Source organism: Scophthalmus maximus, chromosome 17 (genome assembly GCF_022379125.1).
Source record: "Scophthalmus maximus strain ysfricsl-2021 chromosome 17, ASM2237912v1, whole genome shotgun sequence".
NCBI lineage: Eukaryota > Metazoa > Chordata > Actinopteri > Pleuronectiformes > Scophthalmidae > Scophthalmus > Scophthalmus maximus.
In genome coordinates this window covers 4,162,940-4,186,799 of record NC_061531.1, presented here as the reverse complement: position 1 = coordinate 4,186,799, position 23,860 = coordinate 4,162,940, and the positions used below count along the sequence as shown (strand labels likewise).

General features: G+C 40.7%; 1 protein-coding gene across 6 annotated transcripts; it reads right to left on the bottom strand.

Annotated features, from left to right (window-relative positions):
- Positions 1 to 4,150: 4,150 nt before the first annotated feature.
- On the bottom strand, positions 4,151 to 23,785 carry LOC118288182 (histone acetyltransferase KAT7). Of its 6 annotated transcripts, XM_035613985.2 has the most exons (17): positions 23,304 to 23,785; positions 21,574 to 21,847; positions 21,291 to 21,435; positions 19,467 to 19,685; positions 16,795 to 17,076; positions 16,584 to 16,666; positions 15,611 to 15,697; positions 14,687 to 14,785; positions 14,452 to 14,562; positions 14,307 to 14,354; positions 13,333 to 13,524; positions 12,154 to 12,243; positions 11,765 to 11,905; positions 11,249 to 11,342; positions 10,835 to 10,981; positions 8,284 to 8,390; positions 4,151 to 8,109 (listed from the first exon to the last, which is right to left on the bottom strand). In XM_035613985.2, the coding sequence occupies exons 2-17, from the start codon at positions 21,598 to 21,600 to the stop codon at positions 8,011 to 8,013; spliced, it is 1,971 nt and encodes a 656-aa protein (XP_035469878.1). In that variant the 5' UTR covers positions 21,601 to 21,847; positions 23,304 to 23,785; the 3' UTR covers positions 4,151 to 8,010. The 6 variants fall into 6 exon arrangements, with proteins under 6 accessions (XP_035469878.1, XP_035469877.1, XP_035469879.1 ...); XM_035613984.2 differs by having other exon boundaries at positions 21,574 to 23,785; XM_035613986.2 differs by lacking the exon at positions 21,574 to 21,847.
- Between the last annotated feature and the right edge of the window lie 75 nt (positions 23,786 to 23,860).

The window sequence follows — 23,860 nt, the reverse complement described above, 5'->3', positions numbered from 1 at the left end:
CGTGTCCAAGGAGACAGAAAGGAGCCCTCCTCCTTCTTCGCCTTTCTCTTGGTTGTCACGCGCCTCAGACTTCAGCACCACGGAGAGCTCCGCACGGACACGCACACTTTGGCTGGATGAAGGATTTTCTACTTTCCTTACTTACTGTACCGTACACAGTTGTCTCGCAAACAAAAAAGGAAAGAAAAAAACGCAGCTTGTGTTTTGTCTTATCCCTCCCTTTTCTCTAGTAGAAATATAGGAGGTATATTTCTCTTTCGCCGCGAATTTGAACATTTTGATGAAGGTGACAAAACAAAGAATTGGCCAAGACTTTTTGAAATTACACCATGGAATACTTCCTGTTTTATATGATTTGTGATAAATCTTATGCGTTATATTAAATGCTAGATGAGCCGTTAGAAAACTATGAATAATTAAATACACACACATCAGTAGAATCAGGTATGTGTGTACATTTATATATATATATATACACACATTTATGTACATTTATATACACATACACACACACACACACACCTCAGGACACACACATCAGGCCAACTTTTGCAAGTTACGTACAAGTAGCTGGAGGGTAACTCGCCTCCTGTCTCACAGAGAGTCAACAGAGAGAAAAATCTCGGAGCCTCATGAATCTTTTTGATAAACATATACTGTCAGGAGACAGGTGCGTGGGGGGGGGGACAGAAAGAGTACACACACACACACACACACACACACACACACACACACACACACACACACACACACACACACACACACACACACACACACACACACACACACACACACACACACACACACACACACACACACACACACACACACACACAGTCGGTGCGTCCGCTCCCATGTGCAGTCGGTACACTCTGTGGTCTTGAACCTGACAGCTGTTTGTGGCGATTCATGGCAAAAAACAGTCCCACTTTGTTTTAAATCAAAATTGAAATAATAGGCTCTGTTATTTCCTGTATCGCACCAAAAACCACAAATTCCAAATTTTCCAAAGTAGGAAAAAGTCATGAAGGGTCAAGGAGATAAAAACACTGTGGAATGAAGTTGGTGGTCTGTGTCAGAGACCATGTGGTCCCCAAGACCATGAACACAACATCAGCGTTGAGTCAGGATGGAGTGTGATGAAAAGATTCAAGTAAATAGAGCAATATAAAAAAAAGAGTTTCCAAAAGGCGGTTTGAGACAGATGTAAAGTGGAGAGTGAAACTCACAAGCATGTATATAATAGTGTACAGAATACCGTATAGAGTACATAGTATACACATACATACACTATACACTGTATACAGTACTCTCCTCTCTGTGTACTTACATCCAGACCTGTGTGATGAGCACCGCTCAGTTTCAGTCCAACAGGTAGTAGGGATCGGATGATTTAAGGGAGGAATACCACAACACAAGGTACAATATGTGTGTGTGTGTGTGTGTGTGTGTGTTCAGGGCTACCCGCTGGAGAGAGGCCTAACCATTCGTCTGGCAGACCTCATCAAGCGCTCCAAATCAGAGCAGTTCCACGGCCTGATGGGAAGAAGCTCGGGTAAACATAAAGCAACAAAGAAAGGAAGAAAAAAAGAAAGAATCCATAATTGTACTTTGTGGGGATGTTATAGTTGATTCATTGTATTATTGCAGTTGTAATAATGTACTTTGTGGTATTCTTTTGTATAATAATGACATAAATAACATATTCCTTCTTCATCTCGTGGTTTCCCTGGTGCGCTTTTGATCATCACTACAACATTTTTATTCCGCCTTTATTTCAGGTTCACCTCAACCTGTGAGACTGGGGAGGAAAAGTGAGTGCGATCACGCTGCGAGGAAGGCAAAAGTGTTGTTTTGCTTCTGCTTCTTCAAGTACAAGCAGTTGTACGATCCTTGTAATGTACGACACTGAACATTGTTTTTTTTCTGTCTGTACCAGGGAACAAAGGGGAGATGTTTGTTGGACTCATGGGCAGGAGGAGTCTACGTGGAGGTAATGCACACTTCGCTTTGGTCTTAGAACTAGAATTGGGTTTTGTCTTTTCATGAAATGCAGTACTTGTATATTTTATGTCTGTAGTAGTATTTTTTTCATTTGATGGTCAAAAATGTGATCTGTAATCAAAAGCTCTAAATAACCCCGCACTCGTCACTTGAGAAAGGTTGTGGGTTTTTTTGCTGAGTGACATCTTGCTCCCTTTGTCTCTTTTTTCCCCAGATATAGAAGATGATTGGAAATCTGATTCTTATTAAAGATGAAGATGGACAAAACAACAACAACATCAATATAAATCTTGAGACCAACTATATGTATATGTGCACTGCGGTCCTACGTTGTTGACCAACAGGACACACTGTCGAGTATCTCCCACTCTCTGACCAGGACAGATGTTCCAAACATCTGTTGAAACTACTACAAGTACATTAAGAGCCGCTGGAAATCACTGGGACCGTCACCTATGATCTACATTGTTATTAGTAATATTTTGTTTATATTTAAAAGTATGTACTCACGTCTTTTAGGGTGTTCGCTTATTTCATGCCAAATCCATTAAATCCATCCGATGACATTAGCTGAGTGTCTTTTATTCTGTGTTTCTACTGTAATGAACGATACCCGTGCATGGGAGGAATGTGTGAGAATGTGTGACAATGACGACAATTAACAACCAGACAAATACAATATTATAAACATTACAACAATATTTTTTTTTAAGGGGAGGGGAGGGGGGGCTTAAATATGAAATGAAATAGCCAGTGAAAAAGGATGTGTCATTAATCAGGATTTAAAAACAGATATGTAGGGAGCACATCTATATCTGCAACTGTAGATCACTATGTTCCCTGCATCATATCTCTTAAATATAATATGAATATGATATAAAGATTCTAGTGACTGAGTACTGTACTTGGTCTGGGGTCTGAAAACAGATGGATTGAAAATAAAAGAATGGTCATAACTGAGGCGCCAGAGGACAAGATGTTACGACTTTCAGTCCCTGGTACGGGACAGGGCTCCACGACATGCCGGATCCTATACGTTTCCCATGATGCAGTTCGACGGCATGTCTTTGTTGAGAACAATCGCGTCAAACTCCGCGTTCACAGTTTTAGGGACGCCGGAGACATTCCCAGCTGTTTGTCGAGAAGCACTCCTCAAGACGAGTCGACTGACGAAGAAGTGTGAAACCGGTCAAATGCTCCAGTGGCGTTGCACTGGTTTTGGACCACGAATGACATTAACCCTGACCATAAACATAATTCAACTATATAGTTATGAGCATTGACTGACCTTTTGTTCGAAGATCAGAGGACTCTTGAATCTCAGGTGAGGAAGCTCCTGTGAATGAACCAGCAGGGAGGGTTTGAAAAAACAGTCACATGACCACAAATAATTCACAGATACATTTAAAGTGCAATGACGAACTGTACAATATTTATATTTTATAATTGTAATATTACATGTGCAACTATTGCTACTGCTCTGTATATAGTATTTTTATACCTTTGTTTTTTTATTTTATTTGTTATTTTATTTTTTTAAATTTTTTTTATTTTGTACAGACTAACCCTTTTTTGTGTGGAAATTTCTCATATGTTCTTCTGTCCACTTTGCTGCTGTAATGCTTGAATTTCCCCATTGTGGGACGAATAAAGGTATATCTTATCTTATGACAATAATAACGGACAAAAAAACACATTTCCTGCCAGTGATCACCTCAAAACTTGGGCTATGTTTTAGCAAGTTGCAAGCAGCTTTCTTAAAAACTTGGGACAAGTTTTAATAAAAAAAAATCTTTAATCAGAAACTCACTGAGATATATCCTGGCCAGAAGGAAAGGAGAGCAGAATGTATGTTCAAGTAGTAAACATACATTTTGGTAGTTGGTGGGAGGATATAGTTAAAAAAAAAAAAAATTTAACTCAGGAGAGTCACTATCTTCTTATATTTGTAACTTGATTTTGGTATGGTATTGTATTGCCCAGCTTTTCTTAAATACATAATTGTTTTTTAAAAAGTAGTGCTGTTTTGTTTTTTTGCTGAGCTTTGAAGTGCCGCTTTCTGTTTGTTTGCCCCACCCCCCAATTTTTTTTATCACCAGCCGTCACTGGTAAATGGCAACCACACAAACAGCACACCAGGCAGAGATCACCATTTTGCATTTATTGAAGAGGAAGTAATGCAGGGAAAGCAAATACAAAAAAGAACTGAGCTACACATCAATGCCACGCTGCTTTTGTGCACGTAGTTTAAATAGGTAGCGGCACTACAACAGCTCGCTGGCCTGTGGAAGGCGATGGAATTCCTCTCGTTTCTCTAAGTAACTTGTGATCCCGTTCGGACGCGTTAATAACCAGCAAGGGGCTCTGAAACCTGCCGATCTATAGCTGCCACTGGCACAGAGGAACGACGGCAAGACAAATGACGGAAATTAAAACAGACTGCCACATCAAGACAGACCGATTTCCCTATAAGGGGCTCATCTTAAAGGATATGTCCAATGTGCAACACATTCCAGATGTGTTTTTGGACAAAGCGTTGTCACTACGGTTTTCTCTGTCAGTCGAGAAATTGTTCAGGTCCATTTTCTGTAATTGAGGGAGTATATGCCAATTATTATGATCTATTCCCTGTATTACTGGTAAATATCAATGATATTTGGAAATAAAATGAAAAAAGAGTTTAAAAAAAAATGCCCGTCCTCTTTAATTCAGAGGCACTGAAAGCAGAGATCACTCCCTCATACTTTGAACAGAATATCTCAACATGGCCGCAACAAAAATAAGAGCACATTTTTAAATTACCCCAGTCACATATGGGAAGTTGTTGTGTTTTAGGGACAGACTTTTACTTTGAAATTCCCTCCGAAATAAGTGCACTTTCCTGTGAATAAACGATTGCGCAGGGGACAACGACAAAAAAACACTCCCCACACTCCCAACAATAAGTTTGATCAGTAGCACATTTTCAGAGAGGTTTATTGAGAACGAGTGCTAAAAGGATAATTGTAGTCGTCTGAAAGGCATAAACTGTTGTTGGTATTGACCGGTCAGTGACATGACTTGTGAACGCCCTCGAGTGAGAATTGAAAAAAGACGGCGACACCAATCACAGGATTAAAGAGAATATAAACAGGTAAAACACAGACGTATTCATTCCTAGATGGCAGAAAGAAAAGATCACTGTAAAAGAAAATAAGAAACAGAGAAGAACGTCTTTAACCTTACGCACGTCAAAGGCAACAGAAGAGAAGAAGAAAAGAACAACAACAACATGTCTGTAGTTAGTGAGAGAAAATCGTTCATCTGCGTTTGAAATTGTAACACTGAAGCTGCAAAACGAAAAAAAGCTTTGATGAAAAAGATGATTTACTCTGACATTGTTGGCGTCACACCTCCAATTTCCCAGCCAGCCGCTGTCTAAGCTTATCTGCACAAAGTTTAAAGGAATAGTTTGACATTACTGAGAGCAGTATCAACTTTCAACAAGAAAGAGAATATGCAAATTTACCAAATTGTTAACAAATCCACAACGATGCAAACAAAAATGAACATGTTAACCTTAATCAATAAATATTGAGAATGTTAATGAAATAAATTCAGCTGGTATAACGCAGTGGGCTACGCAAATCAAAACATAAAAAAGGCTGCCGACCATTCTACATTCTAACTGGTCTTAGGCATGAAGGATGTGCTTGTATTTTCCTCAATGATTGGAGCAGTAACAGTGGTGTGAACAAATAGTGACAATGTGCAAAGGGGACACATCTTGATTCAATAGCTTCTGATAGCCGGAGATAAACCCTTGAAATGAAAATGACTTCTATTGTTGTATTAGTCGTTGGCGAGTCTTGTACCTTCCAAGAGCTTCTGAACACATTAAAATCTACATATAAATTTTAAATAAATATTTCTATTCACAAGACAGCCGGTCCTATAGAGTAGACATTCTTCTACCAGACTTTGTCTGTTACTGTACGTTCTACGCAATTAACATGTCCTTTTTTTTTTAAAGAATATAAATAGCATATATATTTTTAAAAAATTAAAAAAAAATCTAATGGGAAAAAAACGTTGCTGGCCAAACACAGCTACATATTATCACGTTAACAGAAAACAGAACATGGTAAAAATGGGCTGTAGCTTTTATACAGTGGTAAAACCTTAGAGGTAGAAAAAGTGTAAAATATCATTGAGAACTTTAACAAAGTCAACACAAAGAACACGGGGAAACACAGTAACATGTTTGTGAGCTCCCACACTCGAAGCAGCCGAGATTCCCCACGTACCTTCACTGCTCAGGATACAAGTGTGGACGTCTCGACACGAAGACAAAAAACAGGGGTGGGGGGGCACAGGTGGTCACAAAACATCCTGGTAACATAACAGGATGGGACAGAAAACGGCCGATGGCAGCTATAGCTTCCTAGTTAACCAACTAACTACTGAGAAAGATAGGTTACATACTGGACACAATGTACATTTGTTGCAGAGAGAGAAGAGAGGAGAAGAATGGATTTGAGTTCAAACAGTCACTGTTGAGTCCTTTTGCCATTTGTTTGTTTTAACACAAATAGAGAATCTGTAAAGATTTAAAGACGTGACCCGAGACCATCTGAGCTCTTCATACTAGTTCAACCATTAAACTTTTTCCAGACCAAAATTGTACCAACTTCAGATGACTGGATAAACAGTATAACACTACATCACTCCTTACAGCTGATCATGTGCCCCCTCTTCACATTGTGAATAAAAACAATGTGTGAAATGACAAAATTGTCAATTTATTTGTAATATTCTAATAGGGGTAATGTGCAAATTCATTTTAAAGACCAGTTTGTGTGAGAACTCACTATATATTCACGAACCGGATGGTAAATCGAGGTCTGGGTTCCTATTCTTACGATCCTGATGCTGATAATCACAGCTGGTCTGTCTCCCTAAACTCGCCGCATGCGTCAGCGTGCTGCCGACCTGCGTTCTGTCTCGAGAACAGAATGAAGTGCAGCACAGGTTTCATACCTGCCGCTGGAAGATTGGATTAGTTGGGTGTGCCTGGTGGTCTGTGCTAACGGAGTGTCTGGAAGGAGGCGCGCTAACAATTACTTTCACTTTTCAGATAACAAATGAGGTTGAGGAGATGTCAGCCGGCCATCCTACGTAGACTGACCTCATTGGCTGCTACTGTGGCCCATAACTTTATATCCTAGTCATGCTGTCCGTTGACAAGAATCTTAGTCTAACTTGTCCACTGTGATACCCCAAAGTGTTTGATATTACCTAGAATCTAAAAAAAATAAGTGTTTTGAATGATATTATGTCTAATATAATAAATAAATTGTGAGAAATATTAAATAAACAATTTGAGAAATAACTGAAAACAAATCTGTCTGTTTCAAAGAGCAACAAAGGCTTGAAGGACAGTAGTGACAAGGCAAAATGTAATCTAGGAAGCTTTACTTTTTCTCTAAGCATGTGGCAGCCATGTGATGTATTGCCTTAATTTTAGTGATTAATAGCCAGTGGCTACATGTGTGAGCTGAATGTAAACACTAAACTGTAGTGTACTAGTTTGCTCATTCCTTCAAGTAAATCTAAAACCACACTTAGGTTACAATTAGTTTTTTTTAAATTTTTTTTATCTTTCATTAAACATCATTAGTTAACCATGTTTTAACCAACTTCTCATGTATTTTTCCTACACATTTTTTTCCTGTTCAATTTTTAATTTGAACTTTTGCTTGATCTTGGTATGTGAATTATATCAATCAATTTTTAATTTGTTGGACTGAAGTCAGCTTCCCGAGCCATGACAGTGACTGCTTGAACCCAGAGTAATGTGTAGATGTCATGTGTAAAGTGGGTGACTATGCTGTAGCTGCAGAAAGCATTTTGTACAGAGGTGCGTGTGAGAGTTTAGGCTCAGGGTGTGTGAGCATGCCAGTGTACAGAGGAGGATTTGACTGTGTTTGTGTGTTTTAGGGTTTTGGAGTGTGAAAGGAAGCTTCTCTACGTCCCTTTAGGCGGTGTCCATTTTAAGGCTGTGGGATCAATGGTCTTTCCGTTACCCCGTTTGGTCTCCTTGGCCTTCCAGTCGTCAATAAGGTCCTACAGGAAGAAAAAACAACTAAGTCGCATGTGCTAATGAAGAGTTGAGTAATAAAGAGGAACTGTAATTATCACAAGTATCTAATTGACCGATATTATTTACCATGAGTCTGTATTATCTAGTAATAGCATAAAGGGAATTTTGACTTTCAAAATGGATCCTTTGTTTCCTACCTGTCTCTTTAAAACCAGGTGCTTTCCCTTCCAGTATTTGAGCATTTGGAGCGACTGTAGTGTGCTCACGATATCCACTGGGTTCACTGCCGTCTCCTGACTGATCTCTGAGAACATGAAACGTGGAAGCGGAGTTAGGAGGTCAGAGCGATAAGATCTGTCTCATTGAGAAGGCTGAGAAGTTACAGCCATGCTATCTGCACTCTGAGGCTGCATTCAGTCATAACAGTGCTTTGAGGTTTATTCATCTACTAAAATGACAACATGCTTAAAATAATAATCTAATAAATATTAAAGAAATTGGTTTTTTTTAAATGTGCTTTTTCCCTGCTTTCTTGCCAAGAGTTTGACGAGATGATTGATACCACTCACATATATCCAGTAAATATAGGGAAAGAGCCAGCAGCTGATTAGCTTGGATTATTTTCTTGATTGTGAGATCACATCAGAAAAAGCAACAGTGGCGCCATCATACAAAATCTAGCACATTGTGATAATGGAGAGTATGTTTAAGATCACCAATTGGCACATGTATGTAATCTGCAAAAAAATGAAAGAGTACAAACAACAAGTTATGGTTTGATGGTGTGTTATGGTGTGTGCCGGATTATTTCTTGGCCAAACTTTCTTGAGTTTTGGTGTCACAGTGCGATTGCCAGGCAGCCAGCGGAGACTTGTATTGTATTATTGTTGACAAGAGCGCATTTCCCAAAATGTTAAACTATATCTTTAAGATGTTCATGTTTAGCAGATGGCATGTATGCCATGTTATTTTAGCATGTTAACGTAAGTACTAGTAAAAAAAGGAAAAATTTGATCAAATAATGGAGCATGGAAAATAAAGGATAAGCAACATCATTACAATTCATGCTGAGGGGACATGAAGGAACCCAAATTCCTGCCAGTCCATCCCATAGTTGTGGAGGCAAGCATTTCTCGGCAAGCTCGGCTTGTGCTGTTTCTATGCAACTGAAAAAACACTCAACATTATAAAAGTGAAGCTGAAGAATGGTCACAGCACAGCAGTGGAATCACGCCAGTATACTGAGAACATTCCGAGTGTCGAAGGGATGAATAAGGAGTCATTTGTATTCCTCTGTGCGAGTTGAAAACATGGTCAAATATTCAAAATGACACGCAGACATTTTAAACAACACAAACTCAAAAAAAAGGAAGATAAAAAAAGAAGGCTTGGGAGAGACAGAACAGAGTGTTATTACTGAATTACTTGCAGTTTTGTCACACTGACGATGCTGTCTGACCTTGGTGGCAATTCATTATTTTGAGGCCTTAGTTATTAATTTATCTAGTATGAAAAAAAAGATTTTCAGTTGCAGTGAATTATTAGTGTAACTCATATTAGGTATGCACCAATAACACAGCCTCTAAATCCATGTCAATATCACCATTTACCACCTATGAGGACGCAAATACACTGTGTGCAAAGAAAGGGGCCATACCTAATGTGCAGAAGGAAACATTAACGTGGGAATCATTTGGAAGTGACACAGGGACATTGGCTTTGCCGGCTTTAGCGGTTTAATGCGAACTTTATATTTGCTCGTCTTTGGCTGCTGGTTCAGTGCGATTTGGTCGTAGGTAGATAAGAAAATATACTGTTGGAGGCCCTGCTTTCATGTGCTACATAGTTGTGTTGTTAGCCTGAAGTAGCATGATCGTAAGGGCCAGCTTTTGTGTATTTTCCCAGTATAATACATCTTTTTGCGATCTGATTTAGCCCGTGTGTGTGTGCGTGTGTGTGTGTGTGTGTCCCTGCAATATATAGACGTGGACCTCACGGACAGACGTAGCCACATTATTGTACCAGCTCATACAGTGGAGAGATTGTCTGCCCCCGTGGCTTCATGTTTAGTAGTTCTTGTAACTTGTGCTTTAAACCTAAAGCCGGGCATACGCTGTGCAATTTAAGGTCGTTTTTTTATTTATAAATAAATAAATAATGAATAATCAGTGTATTGGAGCGTATCACTACGGGTGGAAGGTCCCTTCGCTGCTGAACTGTTATTGTTTGTAATATGATAAATTATGTTAATTGGACATATAGTGCGTGAGTGAGTCCTTATACGCTGTTGCCTCTTTTTTGGCCTTTTGTGATTATTGTAAACTTTACACAGTAGCATCGTCTCTGTGACCATGTTAGCCTGCCAATATTAGAATTTCACTCAACGCACCACTGTGTTTTGTTAGCCGCCATAATGGCTGCAGACTCTTTGACTTGATTTTTGTTTTGTCATCACTGCAACAGGGACGTTCTCAAGTTTGCGCACAAACAGGAGAAAAAAAAAACTGACATCCAGTCAGAGGTGGACACACATGAATGCATGCATACAGATATTAACATGAACACATGCAGTATCGAGAATTGCGGCTCTTAGATTCCCGCCTGACATAACACTCTATTCTACAGCTTCTTGTAAAAATCAAAAACGTAGTTGTTCAGAGATCTCCATGGACCACTGTCCAACCTTTCTCTCTCCTGAAATGTTCCTGTCTCTTTCCATAATTGTGGAGCGTGTTGTCCTGCGCTGACCTTTGATGGAGATCTCCTTGCCCTGGAAGTTGTTCAGGTAGCGCAGCAGCACCTCCTTCCAGTAGCTGCGGTAGCTGATAAGACCCAGGTCAGACAGAGGGCGCTCGGGTGAGCCCACCTTCTCCTCCACCTTTGACAACAGGTAACCTGGAAGGACAGATCAGATAGAGCTTTTTGTTTGGCTTTCATTATAAGCATCATCTTCCTTACAGATATAGAAAAAGGTAATCAACAAATCGATGACTGTAATATCTAAATAATAGGGATGCTATTTGAGAAGTAAATGCTTCAGAAAATCTGCTGTTATTGTGCTGTGCAGAATCTCTGACCAGTGATTACAATATGAGATTAAAGACACACACACAAACAAAAGAGAAGAGAGAGATAATACACAAACTGGGTGCATATACTCACTGAAGTCTATGAGCATCTTGCCGTAACCCTGCCTCATGTACTGTGGCATAGTGAGGATGCAGGACACGTTGTAGTTCAGGAAAGAGTTCTTCTCCTGCAGAAAGATAAAAACAATCCAGAAACACCTATGATTTGCCTGACACAGGTTTATCCAAGGTGGATTATCAGAACTAATATATATGAATTTGAGGTTGATCTTGACTGCGTCTCATTAATTTTTTTTGTTTCTCACACCCTGAGACTCAATCAATGTAGAACGAACTGAGTAAGCTCAATGTATAAATAAAATTCAGTATTATAGCATGTGCTGGGGGACTATGATATTATCAAAAGCAATTTAGGGTTAGTTAGTGACGTCAGTTCTATTCTCAACAGTCCAAAAATAGCAAATCAGCGTTTGTACATTCTGTGTTCTCCTCTCTTTAAAAACACTTGACTCAAAGGGTTCTATTCATGTTATTCATATATATAAAAATGTTGAAAGCAAGAGCAATCTATAATTGACTTCCCGGTTACCTTAGAGAAGTATCCGACAAGGTGGCACCCCGTGTTGTCAGCTTCAGTCATGACATAGAAGAGGAAAGGTTCAACATCGTAATACAGAGTCTTGTGGTCCAGGAAGAGTTTGGCCAGCAAACACAAGTTCTGGCAGTAAATCTGTGAGGAAGGGCAGCATTGAGATAATAATCTATATAACACTTATGTCATGTATATAACATTGTGTTTTCTTGACAGTGTGCATGTGTGGAGGGAGGGGCCTTAAGAGACTACAACCAAGCGCTTCAGACGGAGGCTGAAAAGAGGAGCAGCAGGAAATGACATTCTGAGGAAACTCATGAGGATCAATGAGTCTTGGACCCTCTGGAAGAAAGAAGGTCAGGAAGGCTCGTGCAGCTCTCTCTTACCTTGTTCTTCTTTCCATCCACCTCAAAGACAGAGATGTTCCCCTTCCTGTAGATCTCATCGCCTGGGGGATGCTTCCACACACACTTAGCCTTCATGCAACAAACAAGGAAGAAAGGTTGCTTCATACAGGGGTGGGTAAAACATTTCACATAGTAAATACAACAACAACAACAACAACAACAACAACAACAACAACGGTCGGTTTCACATCCCAGTTCCAAAGCATTGAGGTAAGCAGAGCAGCCAGGTCCTCCATCTATCCCTCAAATACAGAAAAAAGTGTGAACTGTATCAGAAGGGCAAAGTTATAAAGTCTATCCAAATAGAGTGTGTGGTCTAGGAATGAAATTATGAATCGCCTTAGGTGCTGAGATGCTAAGGTCATTTTTTTCGACTGAGGCAAAGGCTCATTTTGTTTCCATTTTCACTTTAATGCTTCAACATTGCTGACTGGAAGTTTAAATTTTTATTGTGGTTATCGATCAGAAACATTTTATTTTAGCAAGATAGAGAACCGCTCCCTCACCACGCCAAGAAGAACCTGCAGTCCATTTTTAGCATTTAAATACAAACTGCAATTGGATTAGTCAATTTCCAGCCTCCTTGTGTATTTATCTACTGTAACATTGGACGTGCAGGACAGTCAAACTGTTTCCAGGGGAGCTGCAATAATGTCACAGCAAACACAAAATTTACCCGCAGAGTCATGTAATTTGTCTGATTCTCAACCAATGTCTCCATGTGTTTTTATAGCTGCACTAAAAGCTGAACAAACCAGAAGGTCAAACACTTCATTATGGGCAGGAAATGACAAACACTTACTAAACAGAGAAATATTTCACGCACCTATGAACACAACACAAATATAATATTTTTATGAGTTGATCTAGCAAACAAGTAAGCAAACAGTTGCCTATTTACACATCAAGCAGGCGTGGCGCCACACATGGGCACTAAGCAGGCGGTGTACAGTGAGTGTATCAGGGCTGAAATCTTCTGCATCCTGTGGCCAAAATTATCGATATCAGCGTGGTGAGAGCAAAACAAAGCAGTGTTGGAAAACACAAAAGGACAAAGTCAATGTGAAACTCAGCAGAACTGAGGGAAAGAGTTGGGAGATTATTCTATGTGGCTTTTTCTAAGAATCTGCTCTGATGCCTTCAGAGAAGCTGCCTCACCATGTGCCTGCGCAGAATGGTCTGGCTCTTCATATACTTAAGGCAGAACTCGCACATGTACAGCCTCCCCAGGCGAGCGTACTCCTCCGGATAGGGAGAGTGGTACCAGGTGTCCAGCTCATAGCGACCGAACACGATGGTCTTAATCATGTTGCTGCCCTCCGACACCTGACCGGCCAGACGGAGCTTGTCCTGTACAGACCAAGACAGGAGGGACAGGGAGAGAGAGAAAAGGTAAAAGGGTGGACAAGAAGAGAGGGCAGGTGGGCAGAAAGAGGGGAGAGAGGAGAGAGAAGAAAAGGATCTCAATTATGCAGGGAAGAGGAATGATTGAGACAAAGATCACACTTACTCAGGGAAAACCTCAGTGGAGGAAACCACTTAAAAATAAAACAATATGAAGATGCTGGAAGAAAAATTAGGACGAAGAACAAAAAAGGCTCTATATGAAAGTATGAAACAAAATATTTAAGTGTCGTGTGAAAGACCTTTTCAGTGACAAACGCTGCCACTAGAATTATAACATAAAAAAAAAGGACAAAGGATAAGAGTTGTATGGAAACCACAATATTTGCGAAATCTCTAAAACTGAATTTAAGATGTAGAAACGTGCCAAAATAATTGCCTTGAATCGGGGCAAGAAAATTTAGGATAATCGGGAACTACCAGCATTACAATGCCATTATAACAAATAAAGTGGAACAATGTTCACTTTTAGATTACCAATCTTATGGTTGTCAAAGACCAGTAACAACTTTAAAAGCATGTCACATCTATATCTTCTTTTTGCTTTGGAAAATTTAAGGAAGTGTAAAGCATATGTCATTTGTACCTTAGAGGTTAAAACTGGCGAAACCATTTGATCGTTTGAAAAGAAGCCTGATCTGATGCTTTCTCATCTGAACAGGTCACTAACTAACAGAGCAGGAGATAAAAGAAGACAGGTAAAAACAGGAAGTGATTGTCCAAACTACCAAAAATATCTCAGACTCCTCCTTTGGCTGCAGAGGAGGGTTTGTGGACTGAAACAGAGAAGAAGAGGAGTAAGGCAGAAAAGAAGCCGAAGGATTAAAAAAAAAAAAAAAAGGGAGGGAGATGGCGATGAGTTTTCTCTCTTACAAGGTCGTCCGAGGCACGTGCCTGCGCTTTCCTGAACAGCTCGAGGTCGTAGTCACTGGTGATGTTCTCCAGCAGCGGCTCCCGGCTCGTCCCGTGGCTTTGACGGTGCTCCTGTATGTGCAGAGTAGGAAAGAGGAAACACTCTCAAAATATATATACATATATAAATATATGGGGAATGAATTTGCTTATGTTTGACATATTGCACACACACATCTATTTCCCACACACTTACCATGTACTTATCCTTCTGCTCCTTATTCAGTCCAGAGTTCCTCTTCCTCCTCAGCTCCGTCACTTTCTCCTTGTAGCGTAGCTGACGCTCTGTTGGAGCCTGTGATGTCAAACCGAGACAAACATTGCAAAAAAGAAGATTATGACCTCTTTACCTTTTAAGGCAAAGACTGTGGATTATACTGTACATAAAGAGGTAATATCTTGCAAAATTGTATTGGCTTCCATTTAATAACGTCCCACAGGGATCTATACTCGGCCCACATTTATGTGGTCTCCTAGCTGAAGAACTTCCACTCATATGCTGATGATAAAGTGGTCTATACACATGGTTTTACAGACAGCAACCCGCCTCCAAACTTGCCAATGCAATGAGCCATTATATTACATCATGGCTAAACCAATCACATCCTAAGTTCAATGCATTGACATTTGTAGTAGTTCCTTCTCAGAAATGTCACTCCTAAACCAGATATAATGTTACAAGTTGCATCTGACCCCAGTGTTCAGTTCATGTCCGTACTTCAGATGAAACAAATAAGAGCTGAGCAGGAATCAGCTGAGCTGATTGTATGGATTGCAGCTGATGGCATTTTTCGTTTTTGCTGTGGCATTATGTGATGTAGGATGTGTTTTTTGTTTTTCACTATTTTGTGCATATTTCAGACGGTATTTTGTGGAAAAAAGAATTCACAACATTACATGGCCGTCAGACCTTTGACCTGAACACAGACTCAGGCACAAACACAACTTCAGCTCATGATGAAGTGAATCGGACAGTTGAACAAGAGAATTACCCTTACAGGAACACAGAATGTGTGTACCAGTATCTGTTTTTTTGTTTGTTTCTTTACATGTGCGTGTCCCCAGTCTTGTGCTTGTGATGCACTTGTATGTGTGTGTTTGTGTGTGTGTTGTACATTACCTGGTTTCTTGTGGAATGTCTGTTCTCGTCCTGACGGTGTGACAGTGTCCTCTCCTCAGTCTGTTTGTCACGAGTCGATGCCTTGCCCTGACAAAACATCAACACCATCTACCACCAACCACTCACAACCAGCCCTGCAGCAGTAACATCGCAGCAAACCCCCACATTCCGGAAGGCTTCACAGCTTGACCGTTTCAATTTGAGTCTGTTGGCCTTAGACTCAACTCAGCTTCATGAGGCCTGAATTACGAAGCAGGATTTGCGGTTATCGAGGTAACTTCAAGTTTAACTCTGGGTTTTTCCGTCCTACGAAGCTGGGTCTCTTCTTACCGGGGTAAATCATCATGGTAACTTATGCTGAACGGCTAAGTTCAAGATAAAAGATCAAAGCCAAGTCACCAGTCCAACTATCACTGGAAAACCGTTAGTTATCATTCTACAGGATCCTGACTGGGACAAAAGAGTTTGGAATAACCTTACAAATAATAATTTTTATTAAAGTATTTAAAGAATGTAGGAACCACTCATAAACCCCTGCGAATGCCTTTCCAACAACTTCCAACCAATTAGAGACGTCAATGTTACACTTTAGGATTGTGAGACAATTGATATCCAGTTCGTAGCACAGGTCATCCAGGATGATCAATGTTAGTTGATGTTAAGTCAAACCAGATAACGAAAACATATCCTGGGTATGTTGAACTCGCTTCGTAGTACAGGCCCCTGGTCGGGGCGGGTTGGCTGGGATGTTTCCAGTAATTTAAAAAGTTGTTTGAGGATGAACTGAAAAAAAAAACTGTAGCCTATTTTACTTCAATGTGGCAAATAGTTGTCATGAAATTCAACAAAATAAAACAAATAAGAGAAACTTTAAGATGGTCTGAAGAACCATTCAGCATCATGATTTCACACTAGTTTCTACCCTGGAACTCTTCTGAAACGTCTTTATGTGTGTGTGTGTGTGTGTGTGTACCTTGCATTCATCAGCAGACAGGTTGTGGTAAAGAGGACATCCTGATATGGAGAAATGTCTCTCATGCCTCCCTGTTAGATGACCTGAGTGAAAAAAAAGAAAAGAGAAAATGTGGAGGGAGACAGAGAGACAAAGACTTGAAGCTCAGGGTCGGTCTACAAAAGCAGGAGATCAGATCCGACATAAAATCATGCTGTGTTTGTGCCTTTACCCAGGGAGTTGCAGCCAGGTGTGGGACATTTCATGTTGAAGTTGTAGCTCTCATGGAAGCGCCGTCGCTTTGGCCGGTGGGAAAGGTCGTGAGCGGCGGCCTCTTTGAGCGACAGCTCTTTGGCCAATCTCTCGTCCTCCTCCTGTGAAACTACAATATCGTTGCTGGAAGATACAAGGTCGTTGCTTGGGCTGGAAACCTCGATGTCGGACTCCGAGGATGGGGCGTTGCCTGTTGGGGTGCGGGGAGGGGTCTCATCGCGGTCCTCACTCTGCTTTAGGTCTATTGAGCCAATCAGGGCAAGAAAAACATTGTAGTCATACAAAATCTTTACCACCTTAAAATTATGTACACACCTGGCATTAACATGTGCAAACAACCGCCATGACACAATGTGATCGGATTACTCAAGCCACTTGTGGAGCTGGTCTAGGACACATTTTGACCACATATCTTCTGGAGTGTAAACCTAAAAAAAACTGTAGTTACACATAGGCAGTAATGAAATCTGAACTAAAGTGGTAAGCTGGACACTTTGGAGATGCGTGATAGACACTGGTGAAAGCTGTGATTTCCCCCTGCTTTCCAAACAAGATGCCTGTTTATGCCAGGTGAAAGGTGATGAAAGATTTCTAGCCTCTCCATTGCAACAGGTCTATCATAAGGGGACATTTCTATAGGCTGCAAATGTAACCACATGCAGATGCAGTAAACACTCTCCAGCAGTGGCTGCCAGCAGAGAAATTCAATAGTAAAGACGGATGCTGCTGCCTCAGAAGAACACAGTCTGTGCTCAGGGAGGCTGGTAGGTGAAGGGGAGGACATATTGCAGCACATTTCCTTTCCCTATTTTCCACTGCCACTGGAATTCAGGAGGTGTTTTTTAATACACTCTTAAACATTGATGCTAACATCACTTCGATTTGAGGTCAGACTAACATTCAAGCAAGCAAACAAAGGCAAAAAAAGAAGAAGAGGTATCATTGATGAAAACAGTCTTTTTTTTTTTATTGTGATCGCAATGACTGATCACGATTTTTCTGCCATTCAATATTCCTGTAATGATAATTGAGCATTACATTGTTGTATCCTGACTATTCTACTTAGTGAGCATGTATAGTTCATTAAAAGTAGAGCTGCAACAGTTAATTGATAAATCATCGATTACTAAATTAATGGCCAACTATTTTGATAATCGGTTAACCGGTTCAAGTAGTTTTTATGGGAAAAAAGGAAGAATTCTCTGATTTCAGCTTCTTAAATGTGAATATTTTCTGGTTTCTTTGCTCCTCTAGGACAGTAAACTGAATATCATTGGTGAGTGGAAAAAAACAAAACATCATCTTGGGGATTTGGGAAACATGATCAACGTTTTTCACAATTTTACGACATTTTATGGAACAGACAACTTATCGATTAATCGGGAAAATAATCAACAGATTAATCGATTATGAAGATAATCGTTAGTTGCAGCCCTAATTAAAAGTGCCAATTATTTGTAGCACTAACATATTTAATGAAAGATCAAAAAAAGGCTCATGATAATGGAGAATTTCCTTTGGCTGTTTTTTAACCTCGACAGGTTTGAACATGATATACTGTCTGCTATAGAATCTACGGCGACTATGTGTAGTAGCTTTCTTCATCATTAAATACAATTTGTCACCGCAAAGCATTTATTCTGCTACCTTTAACACATTACATATGGAGTTTCACATGGATCTAGTTTAGAACCCCTGTTGATTTTAAATTGCATCTTTTTGAAAATTAACAGCAAATACTTTTAATTTTGAACAATACCTGTCTATTGTTCTCAAATTGAAATGGATAATGTAAAAAAAAAAAATCTTACTCATGGTTAACAAAAAACATTTCATGCTTTTTGCTTTAAATATTACTTTTTTTTAGCACAATGACACTAACTTGTAACTGTCTTCAACTTTAGCACATTACGATCATGATAAGACATGATTGACTGTATATCATGACATCACACTTTATATTGTTTCACAACATGACTCACTGTGAAGGTAACAAATGACAAAATTTAATAAGCTCACAAATTAATAACAGATGTGTCTTCTCTAATGGATGGAGAGTCACTTCCTTCCAGTGGCTGAAGTTAGATAACAACAGCTCCTGGTCTCTATAAGGTTATTCATTCATTTCAATTGACAAAACACAAGTCCTGGATACGTACTGAGACATGTTTGTCTTCTTTATAATCAGGAACACGCTGTGATCACAGATGGGCCGGATGACATTAGCTGAACAGCAACACAATGAATGAATGAATGAAACACACAGATAGACGCCCTTCCTCTCCCTCTCCCCCCCTCCTCTCCCTCTCGTTTTCATGGCAGTGTTTCTTTTCTCTTCTTTCTCAGTTATCAATCTTTTCTTTTACTCTCCCCATCGCCCTCACTCTGCTTCCTCCAACCAGCCCTAGCTTTACAGCTATCATCACTTTTCTTCCACCCTTGTTTTATCTATTTTCTCTGTGCCTCTGTTTCTTCTCTCTTAAAACAGATTCATCTGCTTGTGCTTTCCCTTTCCCAAGAGGTGGAATGAACACATCAAACAGAATCCACATTTTAAAAGTAAATGTTGCAAAGTCTCTGTGATATTGTGTATAGATCTCATTTTAAACCCTACAACACACAGCTCCTCACCATTAGCTTCTGTGTCTGAGCCAGACGACCTGCTCTGGCGCAGGGGGTATCTTTTGGCTGTGGTGTTTGTCGCCACCTGTTGGCTGCGTGTGACCCTGCGCCCGGAGGAGAAGACCGACGCTGCCACTGCTGTCACTGCTGCTGCTGCTGCTGCTGAATCCAGGGCTTCGTCCGGAGCCACAGCTGCAGGAGAACTGCTCCGCACTGAGCTGCAGTTATCTGGAGGAGAAGAGAAGAGAAGAGAAGAGAAGAGGAGAGAAGAGGAGAGTTCAGGATTTTTACTTTTTGAAACTTCGGTCCTCTACTGTGTTTATCTGTTGGCAATAATTATCACCCATTTGGTAAAATAAGTTTTAAAAAAATGTATTACCTCATAAAATGCATTAGAACTGAAAGTATACAGCTTTATACAAATGTTTCCTTAATAGCCTTCATCATAAACTTATTGAACATTTGTATTTTACTTTGTGTTTGTGTTTTTACTGTTTGGTCTGTGTAGAGGCATGAACCTGACATGATTAGTCCATAAACTGATCAGATTTTTCGTTGTTGTTAGTATTATGATAACCATCGAATTTTCAATAAACAGTGGCAAATAGTACCATGTTCTAGCTTTCAATGGTGAGGATTCACTTGCTGCTCCTTGTCTTAGGCGATAATAAACTAAATATTCTCACTGAATATCTGACTGTTGGTCAGACAACATAAGCAATTTGACATTACCAGACTATTCATTGTGCCCTATGGAAAAGAATTGCTGTCGAAACTTGACTGAACCGATGGATTAAAGGTTTTGCAGATTCTAGGTTTCTTGAACCCTAGCAGTATCTAATCTAATCCAAGCAAGAGTGGTAAGAAGAAGTAGTTACTTGTTAGGAACGGCCTCAATGGTTATGAAGAGTCTAATCCAACCACAGATTGGAGGACTGAACCTCTGAATCCAATTATTTCTGGATCAATCTCTGGGCTGTGCCCCGGTGAGGACTAGGGCAGCGTTCTTCTCTCAGCGACAAACGGCGGAGGGAACAGTGTCAGCCTTTCTTTCTCTGTTGTAAATCCCCTCTGGCACAGCAGAAAGAGGTCACACAGGGTGCGTTTGTGCCTGTGGTGGTGGGCGGTGGGCGGCGGGTGGTGGTGGTGGTGGTGGGGGGGGGGGGGGGTGAGGCTGTCTGAACCCATTCATGCTTTATCACTGCCCATACATAAAAGCAACAGGGGGGGGGGGGATTTGGGGTCTCGGTGGTCTCCAAATGAAAAACATCCTTCCTCATGAACTCAATTATACTGCATGTAGACATGTTTGGCTTCACAATAAATAGAAGTGGAGGTAAAATATGTATGATAAAAAGATGAAGGTAGAGTTCACTACGGGTCAAGATCAAAAAAGAATAAACTTAACTGTGATATAATTAATGTTTGATTATACCCACAAGGAAAAAATGGCAGGGAAGTGGTAATTTAAACTTTCTAAAGTTTACAGCGAGGAGAGGTCTTCTGAATACAATGGTGTTACATAATGAGAAAATGAACTGGTGTAAAAAATGGTTAACGGGCCTCGTGAAATGTTTCCTTCTGTCTGGTAAATGGGTCGATTTTTGTCTTATAATCTGTCTTTGTGAAAATTGAAAATAGGGCACCTTCAAAGACGCAAGCGATTATTTCAACAATTACACTGCAGCTATAAAACCAAACTATCTTTAAATGCCGGCATGTGTAGACTGCTGGTGCTAACATCAGGAGTTCGTTGATCTATTACTATATGCTATAGCAGTCAGTCATATTGTATGTGTTCATTTTTTGGGACAAAAAACTTCGGGTGTTTACCTTGAGAGCTCCGACTGAGGCGCAGCGACGCGCGGGTCAGGCGCGTGCTGCTGCGCCTGTGCGCGCTCTCGGAAACCTCGGCGTGTTCGAGGTCGGCGGAAAAATCCGAGTCCTCAGTCCCGTCCGAGCTGCTGCCTGCGGTCCTCTGGAAACAACAATTAGAAGCAACTTTGAGTGACTCAGCCAGACGCCCGGACTGTAAACCGCTCATATGGGATCAGTTCGCATTTGCTTTTTTTTTTTTGTAACGTAACAATGTGTCGTTTGGTTTGAGTGTTTTTACCAGCGGATAATTCAACAGAGATCCCATACTAGGGGGGGAGCACGTCACCCAATTCACATCTCCTCCGGCTCTGCACCGACTCTCCTCGCGATGGGCTTGTCGATAAGCACTCAACACGAGCGCGACACCGGCGTGGCGGCGGACACTGCTCGAATGAAGCCGAGCGCATCCATTGTACCAACCCCAGTTTAATCACGGCGCCCGGTTTGCAACTTCCGCGTGAATTCCCAGGCTGCAGTCTGTCGAGTCGGCTCTCTGTTATTTCCAGGAGGGTCTGATAATCAGTGAAAATCAAATTATCTGATTAAAATGTCCCATGAACGTATTTGCAGCATGGTTTTTTGAAAAAAACAGGCTGCCCATACGGAATGAGAGGGGTGATGCTGATGACTGAGGCGTATGAGGGGCTCACCCGACACCACCGGCTAGGTGGGGGTGGGGTGAGGAGCAGCAGCCAACATGTCATTTGCATTTCAGAAATAACGTACCGGGGGCATCGCTCGTCCTATCTGCTCAAACGTGTCACTATGGGGCTATCTGTGGTGTAATACAATGTCATTCATACGGTGAATGAATATTAACGTTCATATATTTTATTATATATATACATTTATATGTATTTCACTCGCTACACGCAATTTTCAAGATATTGAACAGCAATCCTGTTTCGGTCCAATTATATATCTGAAACGGTGACGAATATTTGGGATATCTTACTATTATATTAACTTTAATAATAATGTAACACCAAAATAAAATCTTTTTTTCATTTTTTGGGGGGGGGCGGTGGTTGATACAGCAGCAATAGAAACAGATGGGTGAAGAGTGTGTGTGTGTGTGTGTGTGTGTGTGTGTATGTGTGTGTGTGTGTGTGTCTGTGTGTGTGTGTGTGTGTGTGTATAATGCAATACCCTAAGCCGGTACACATACCAATGTTTTTAGTGCATTGCATTGGACTAATTTGTGCAAAATGATATTGATAGCATCGCTGTTGGGCTATTTTTAATACTATTAAAAAGTAAGATACATTTTCACAGCCGAGAAAAACGAAAACGAACTATATATCAAATGGTCAGGCGACAACCGGTTGTGAAGCAACCGGATGCCCCACTAACGCACATTAACTAACGCGCGTTATTTGACAACTTCACAAGAAAATAGGCGCACATTTGCATACGACCAATCAAATTTAAGAGGCGGCGGTGACTGGGGGAGCCGAACCAATGAACACCACACCTTCATGATTCTGGCCAATCACAGCGTTGTTTTGGTAGGGACGCTTCGCTTCGTCCTCGCACCCCAAAGAACAACCCGTTCCTATCAGTTAACGCCGCCGTTATCACACTTAACCCGGGTCAGCGTCTGTCAGCCGTTCGTAGAAATCTAATGTCGCAAAGCCCAAACGTTCAAAGTCCTTCCTTTCTGTACCACAAAGAAGAGACACTTCATAAACGACGGAACAATCATGCAACTCGGCATTAAACATGAGCTAGCTTAGCTTTTAGCAAAAACACAAGTCGGCAGCTCAGTTGAGTGATTTCACCAACACTGATATTGAACACGTTCCTTAAGTCAAACTCATTGACGGCGTCCGGTTGTGTCGCATTTCAGCTCGCAGGCGGTTTTCACACACAACTTGAATGTTACCTCTACGTCGGCTAACATTAGCTATGACGTGATGTTGTTGTGTGTCCGAGCTGCAGTCTGCAGCAAACATCCTCTGCCCTTACCTTTCTCCGGGGCATTTTCAAAGATGGGACGCACTGCCGCTGGCAGATTATTACTCCGCACTTTGGGAGCAATTTATCCCGGGCAGGATAAATACCAAGCACAACAAATCACCAGCTTTTGACATGAGCCAACTCAGCTGAAAAAAAAAAAGGCACACCAATTTCTCCGCACTTCCTAGTGCGCAAGCCCGGTCGTTTTTTCAGGTACGTTGCCAAAATGCCTCCGGGTGGAAACATGTAGCTATCTTGGTTGGTCAGATTCAGATATATTTAAGAAACAAACAAAAAAAACACCAAACATATTTCAGTGCGTCCCAGCGGAATATGTCACGACTGGGGACTTAAAAAAGTTTAATAAATTGTTCGTGGAAAATACTAATGAAACAAGTGTAGCAGAGCAGGATCCCTGTGCATGTTTACACCAAATTGAATATATATGTATATATATGTGTGTGTGTGTGTGTGTGTGTGTGTGTGTGTGTGTGTGTGTGTGTGTCTGTGTGTAAAACAGCAGCTATTAAAAACCCTAAACATTGCGTTGTTTTTGCTTATATACA

Coding starts and splice junctions, on each gene's coding strand:
- LOC118288182 (XM_035613984.2), bottom strand. CDS start 21,600: ATGGGATCTCTGTTGAATTATCCGCTG. Junction 19,686..21,290: donor CCTCAGTCGGAGCTCTCAAG/GTAAACACCCGA, acceptor CTTCTCCTCCAG/ATAACTGCAGCTCAGTGCGG. Junction 10,982..11,248: donor CAAGATGCTCATAGACTTCA/GTGAGTATATGC, acceptor CTGTCCTTCCAG/GTTACCTGTTGTCAAAGGTG.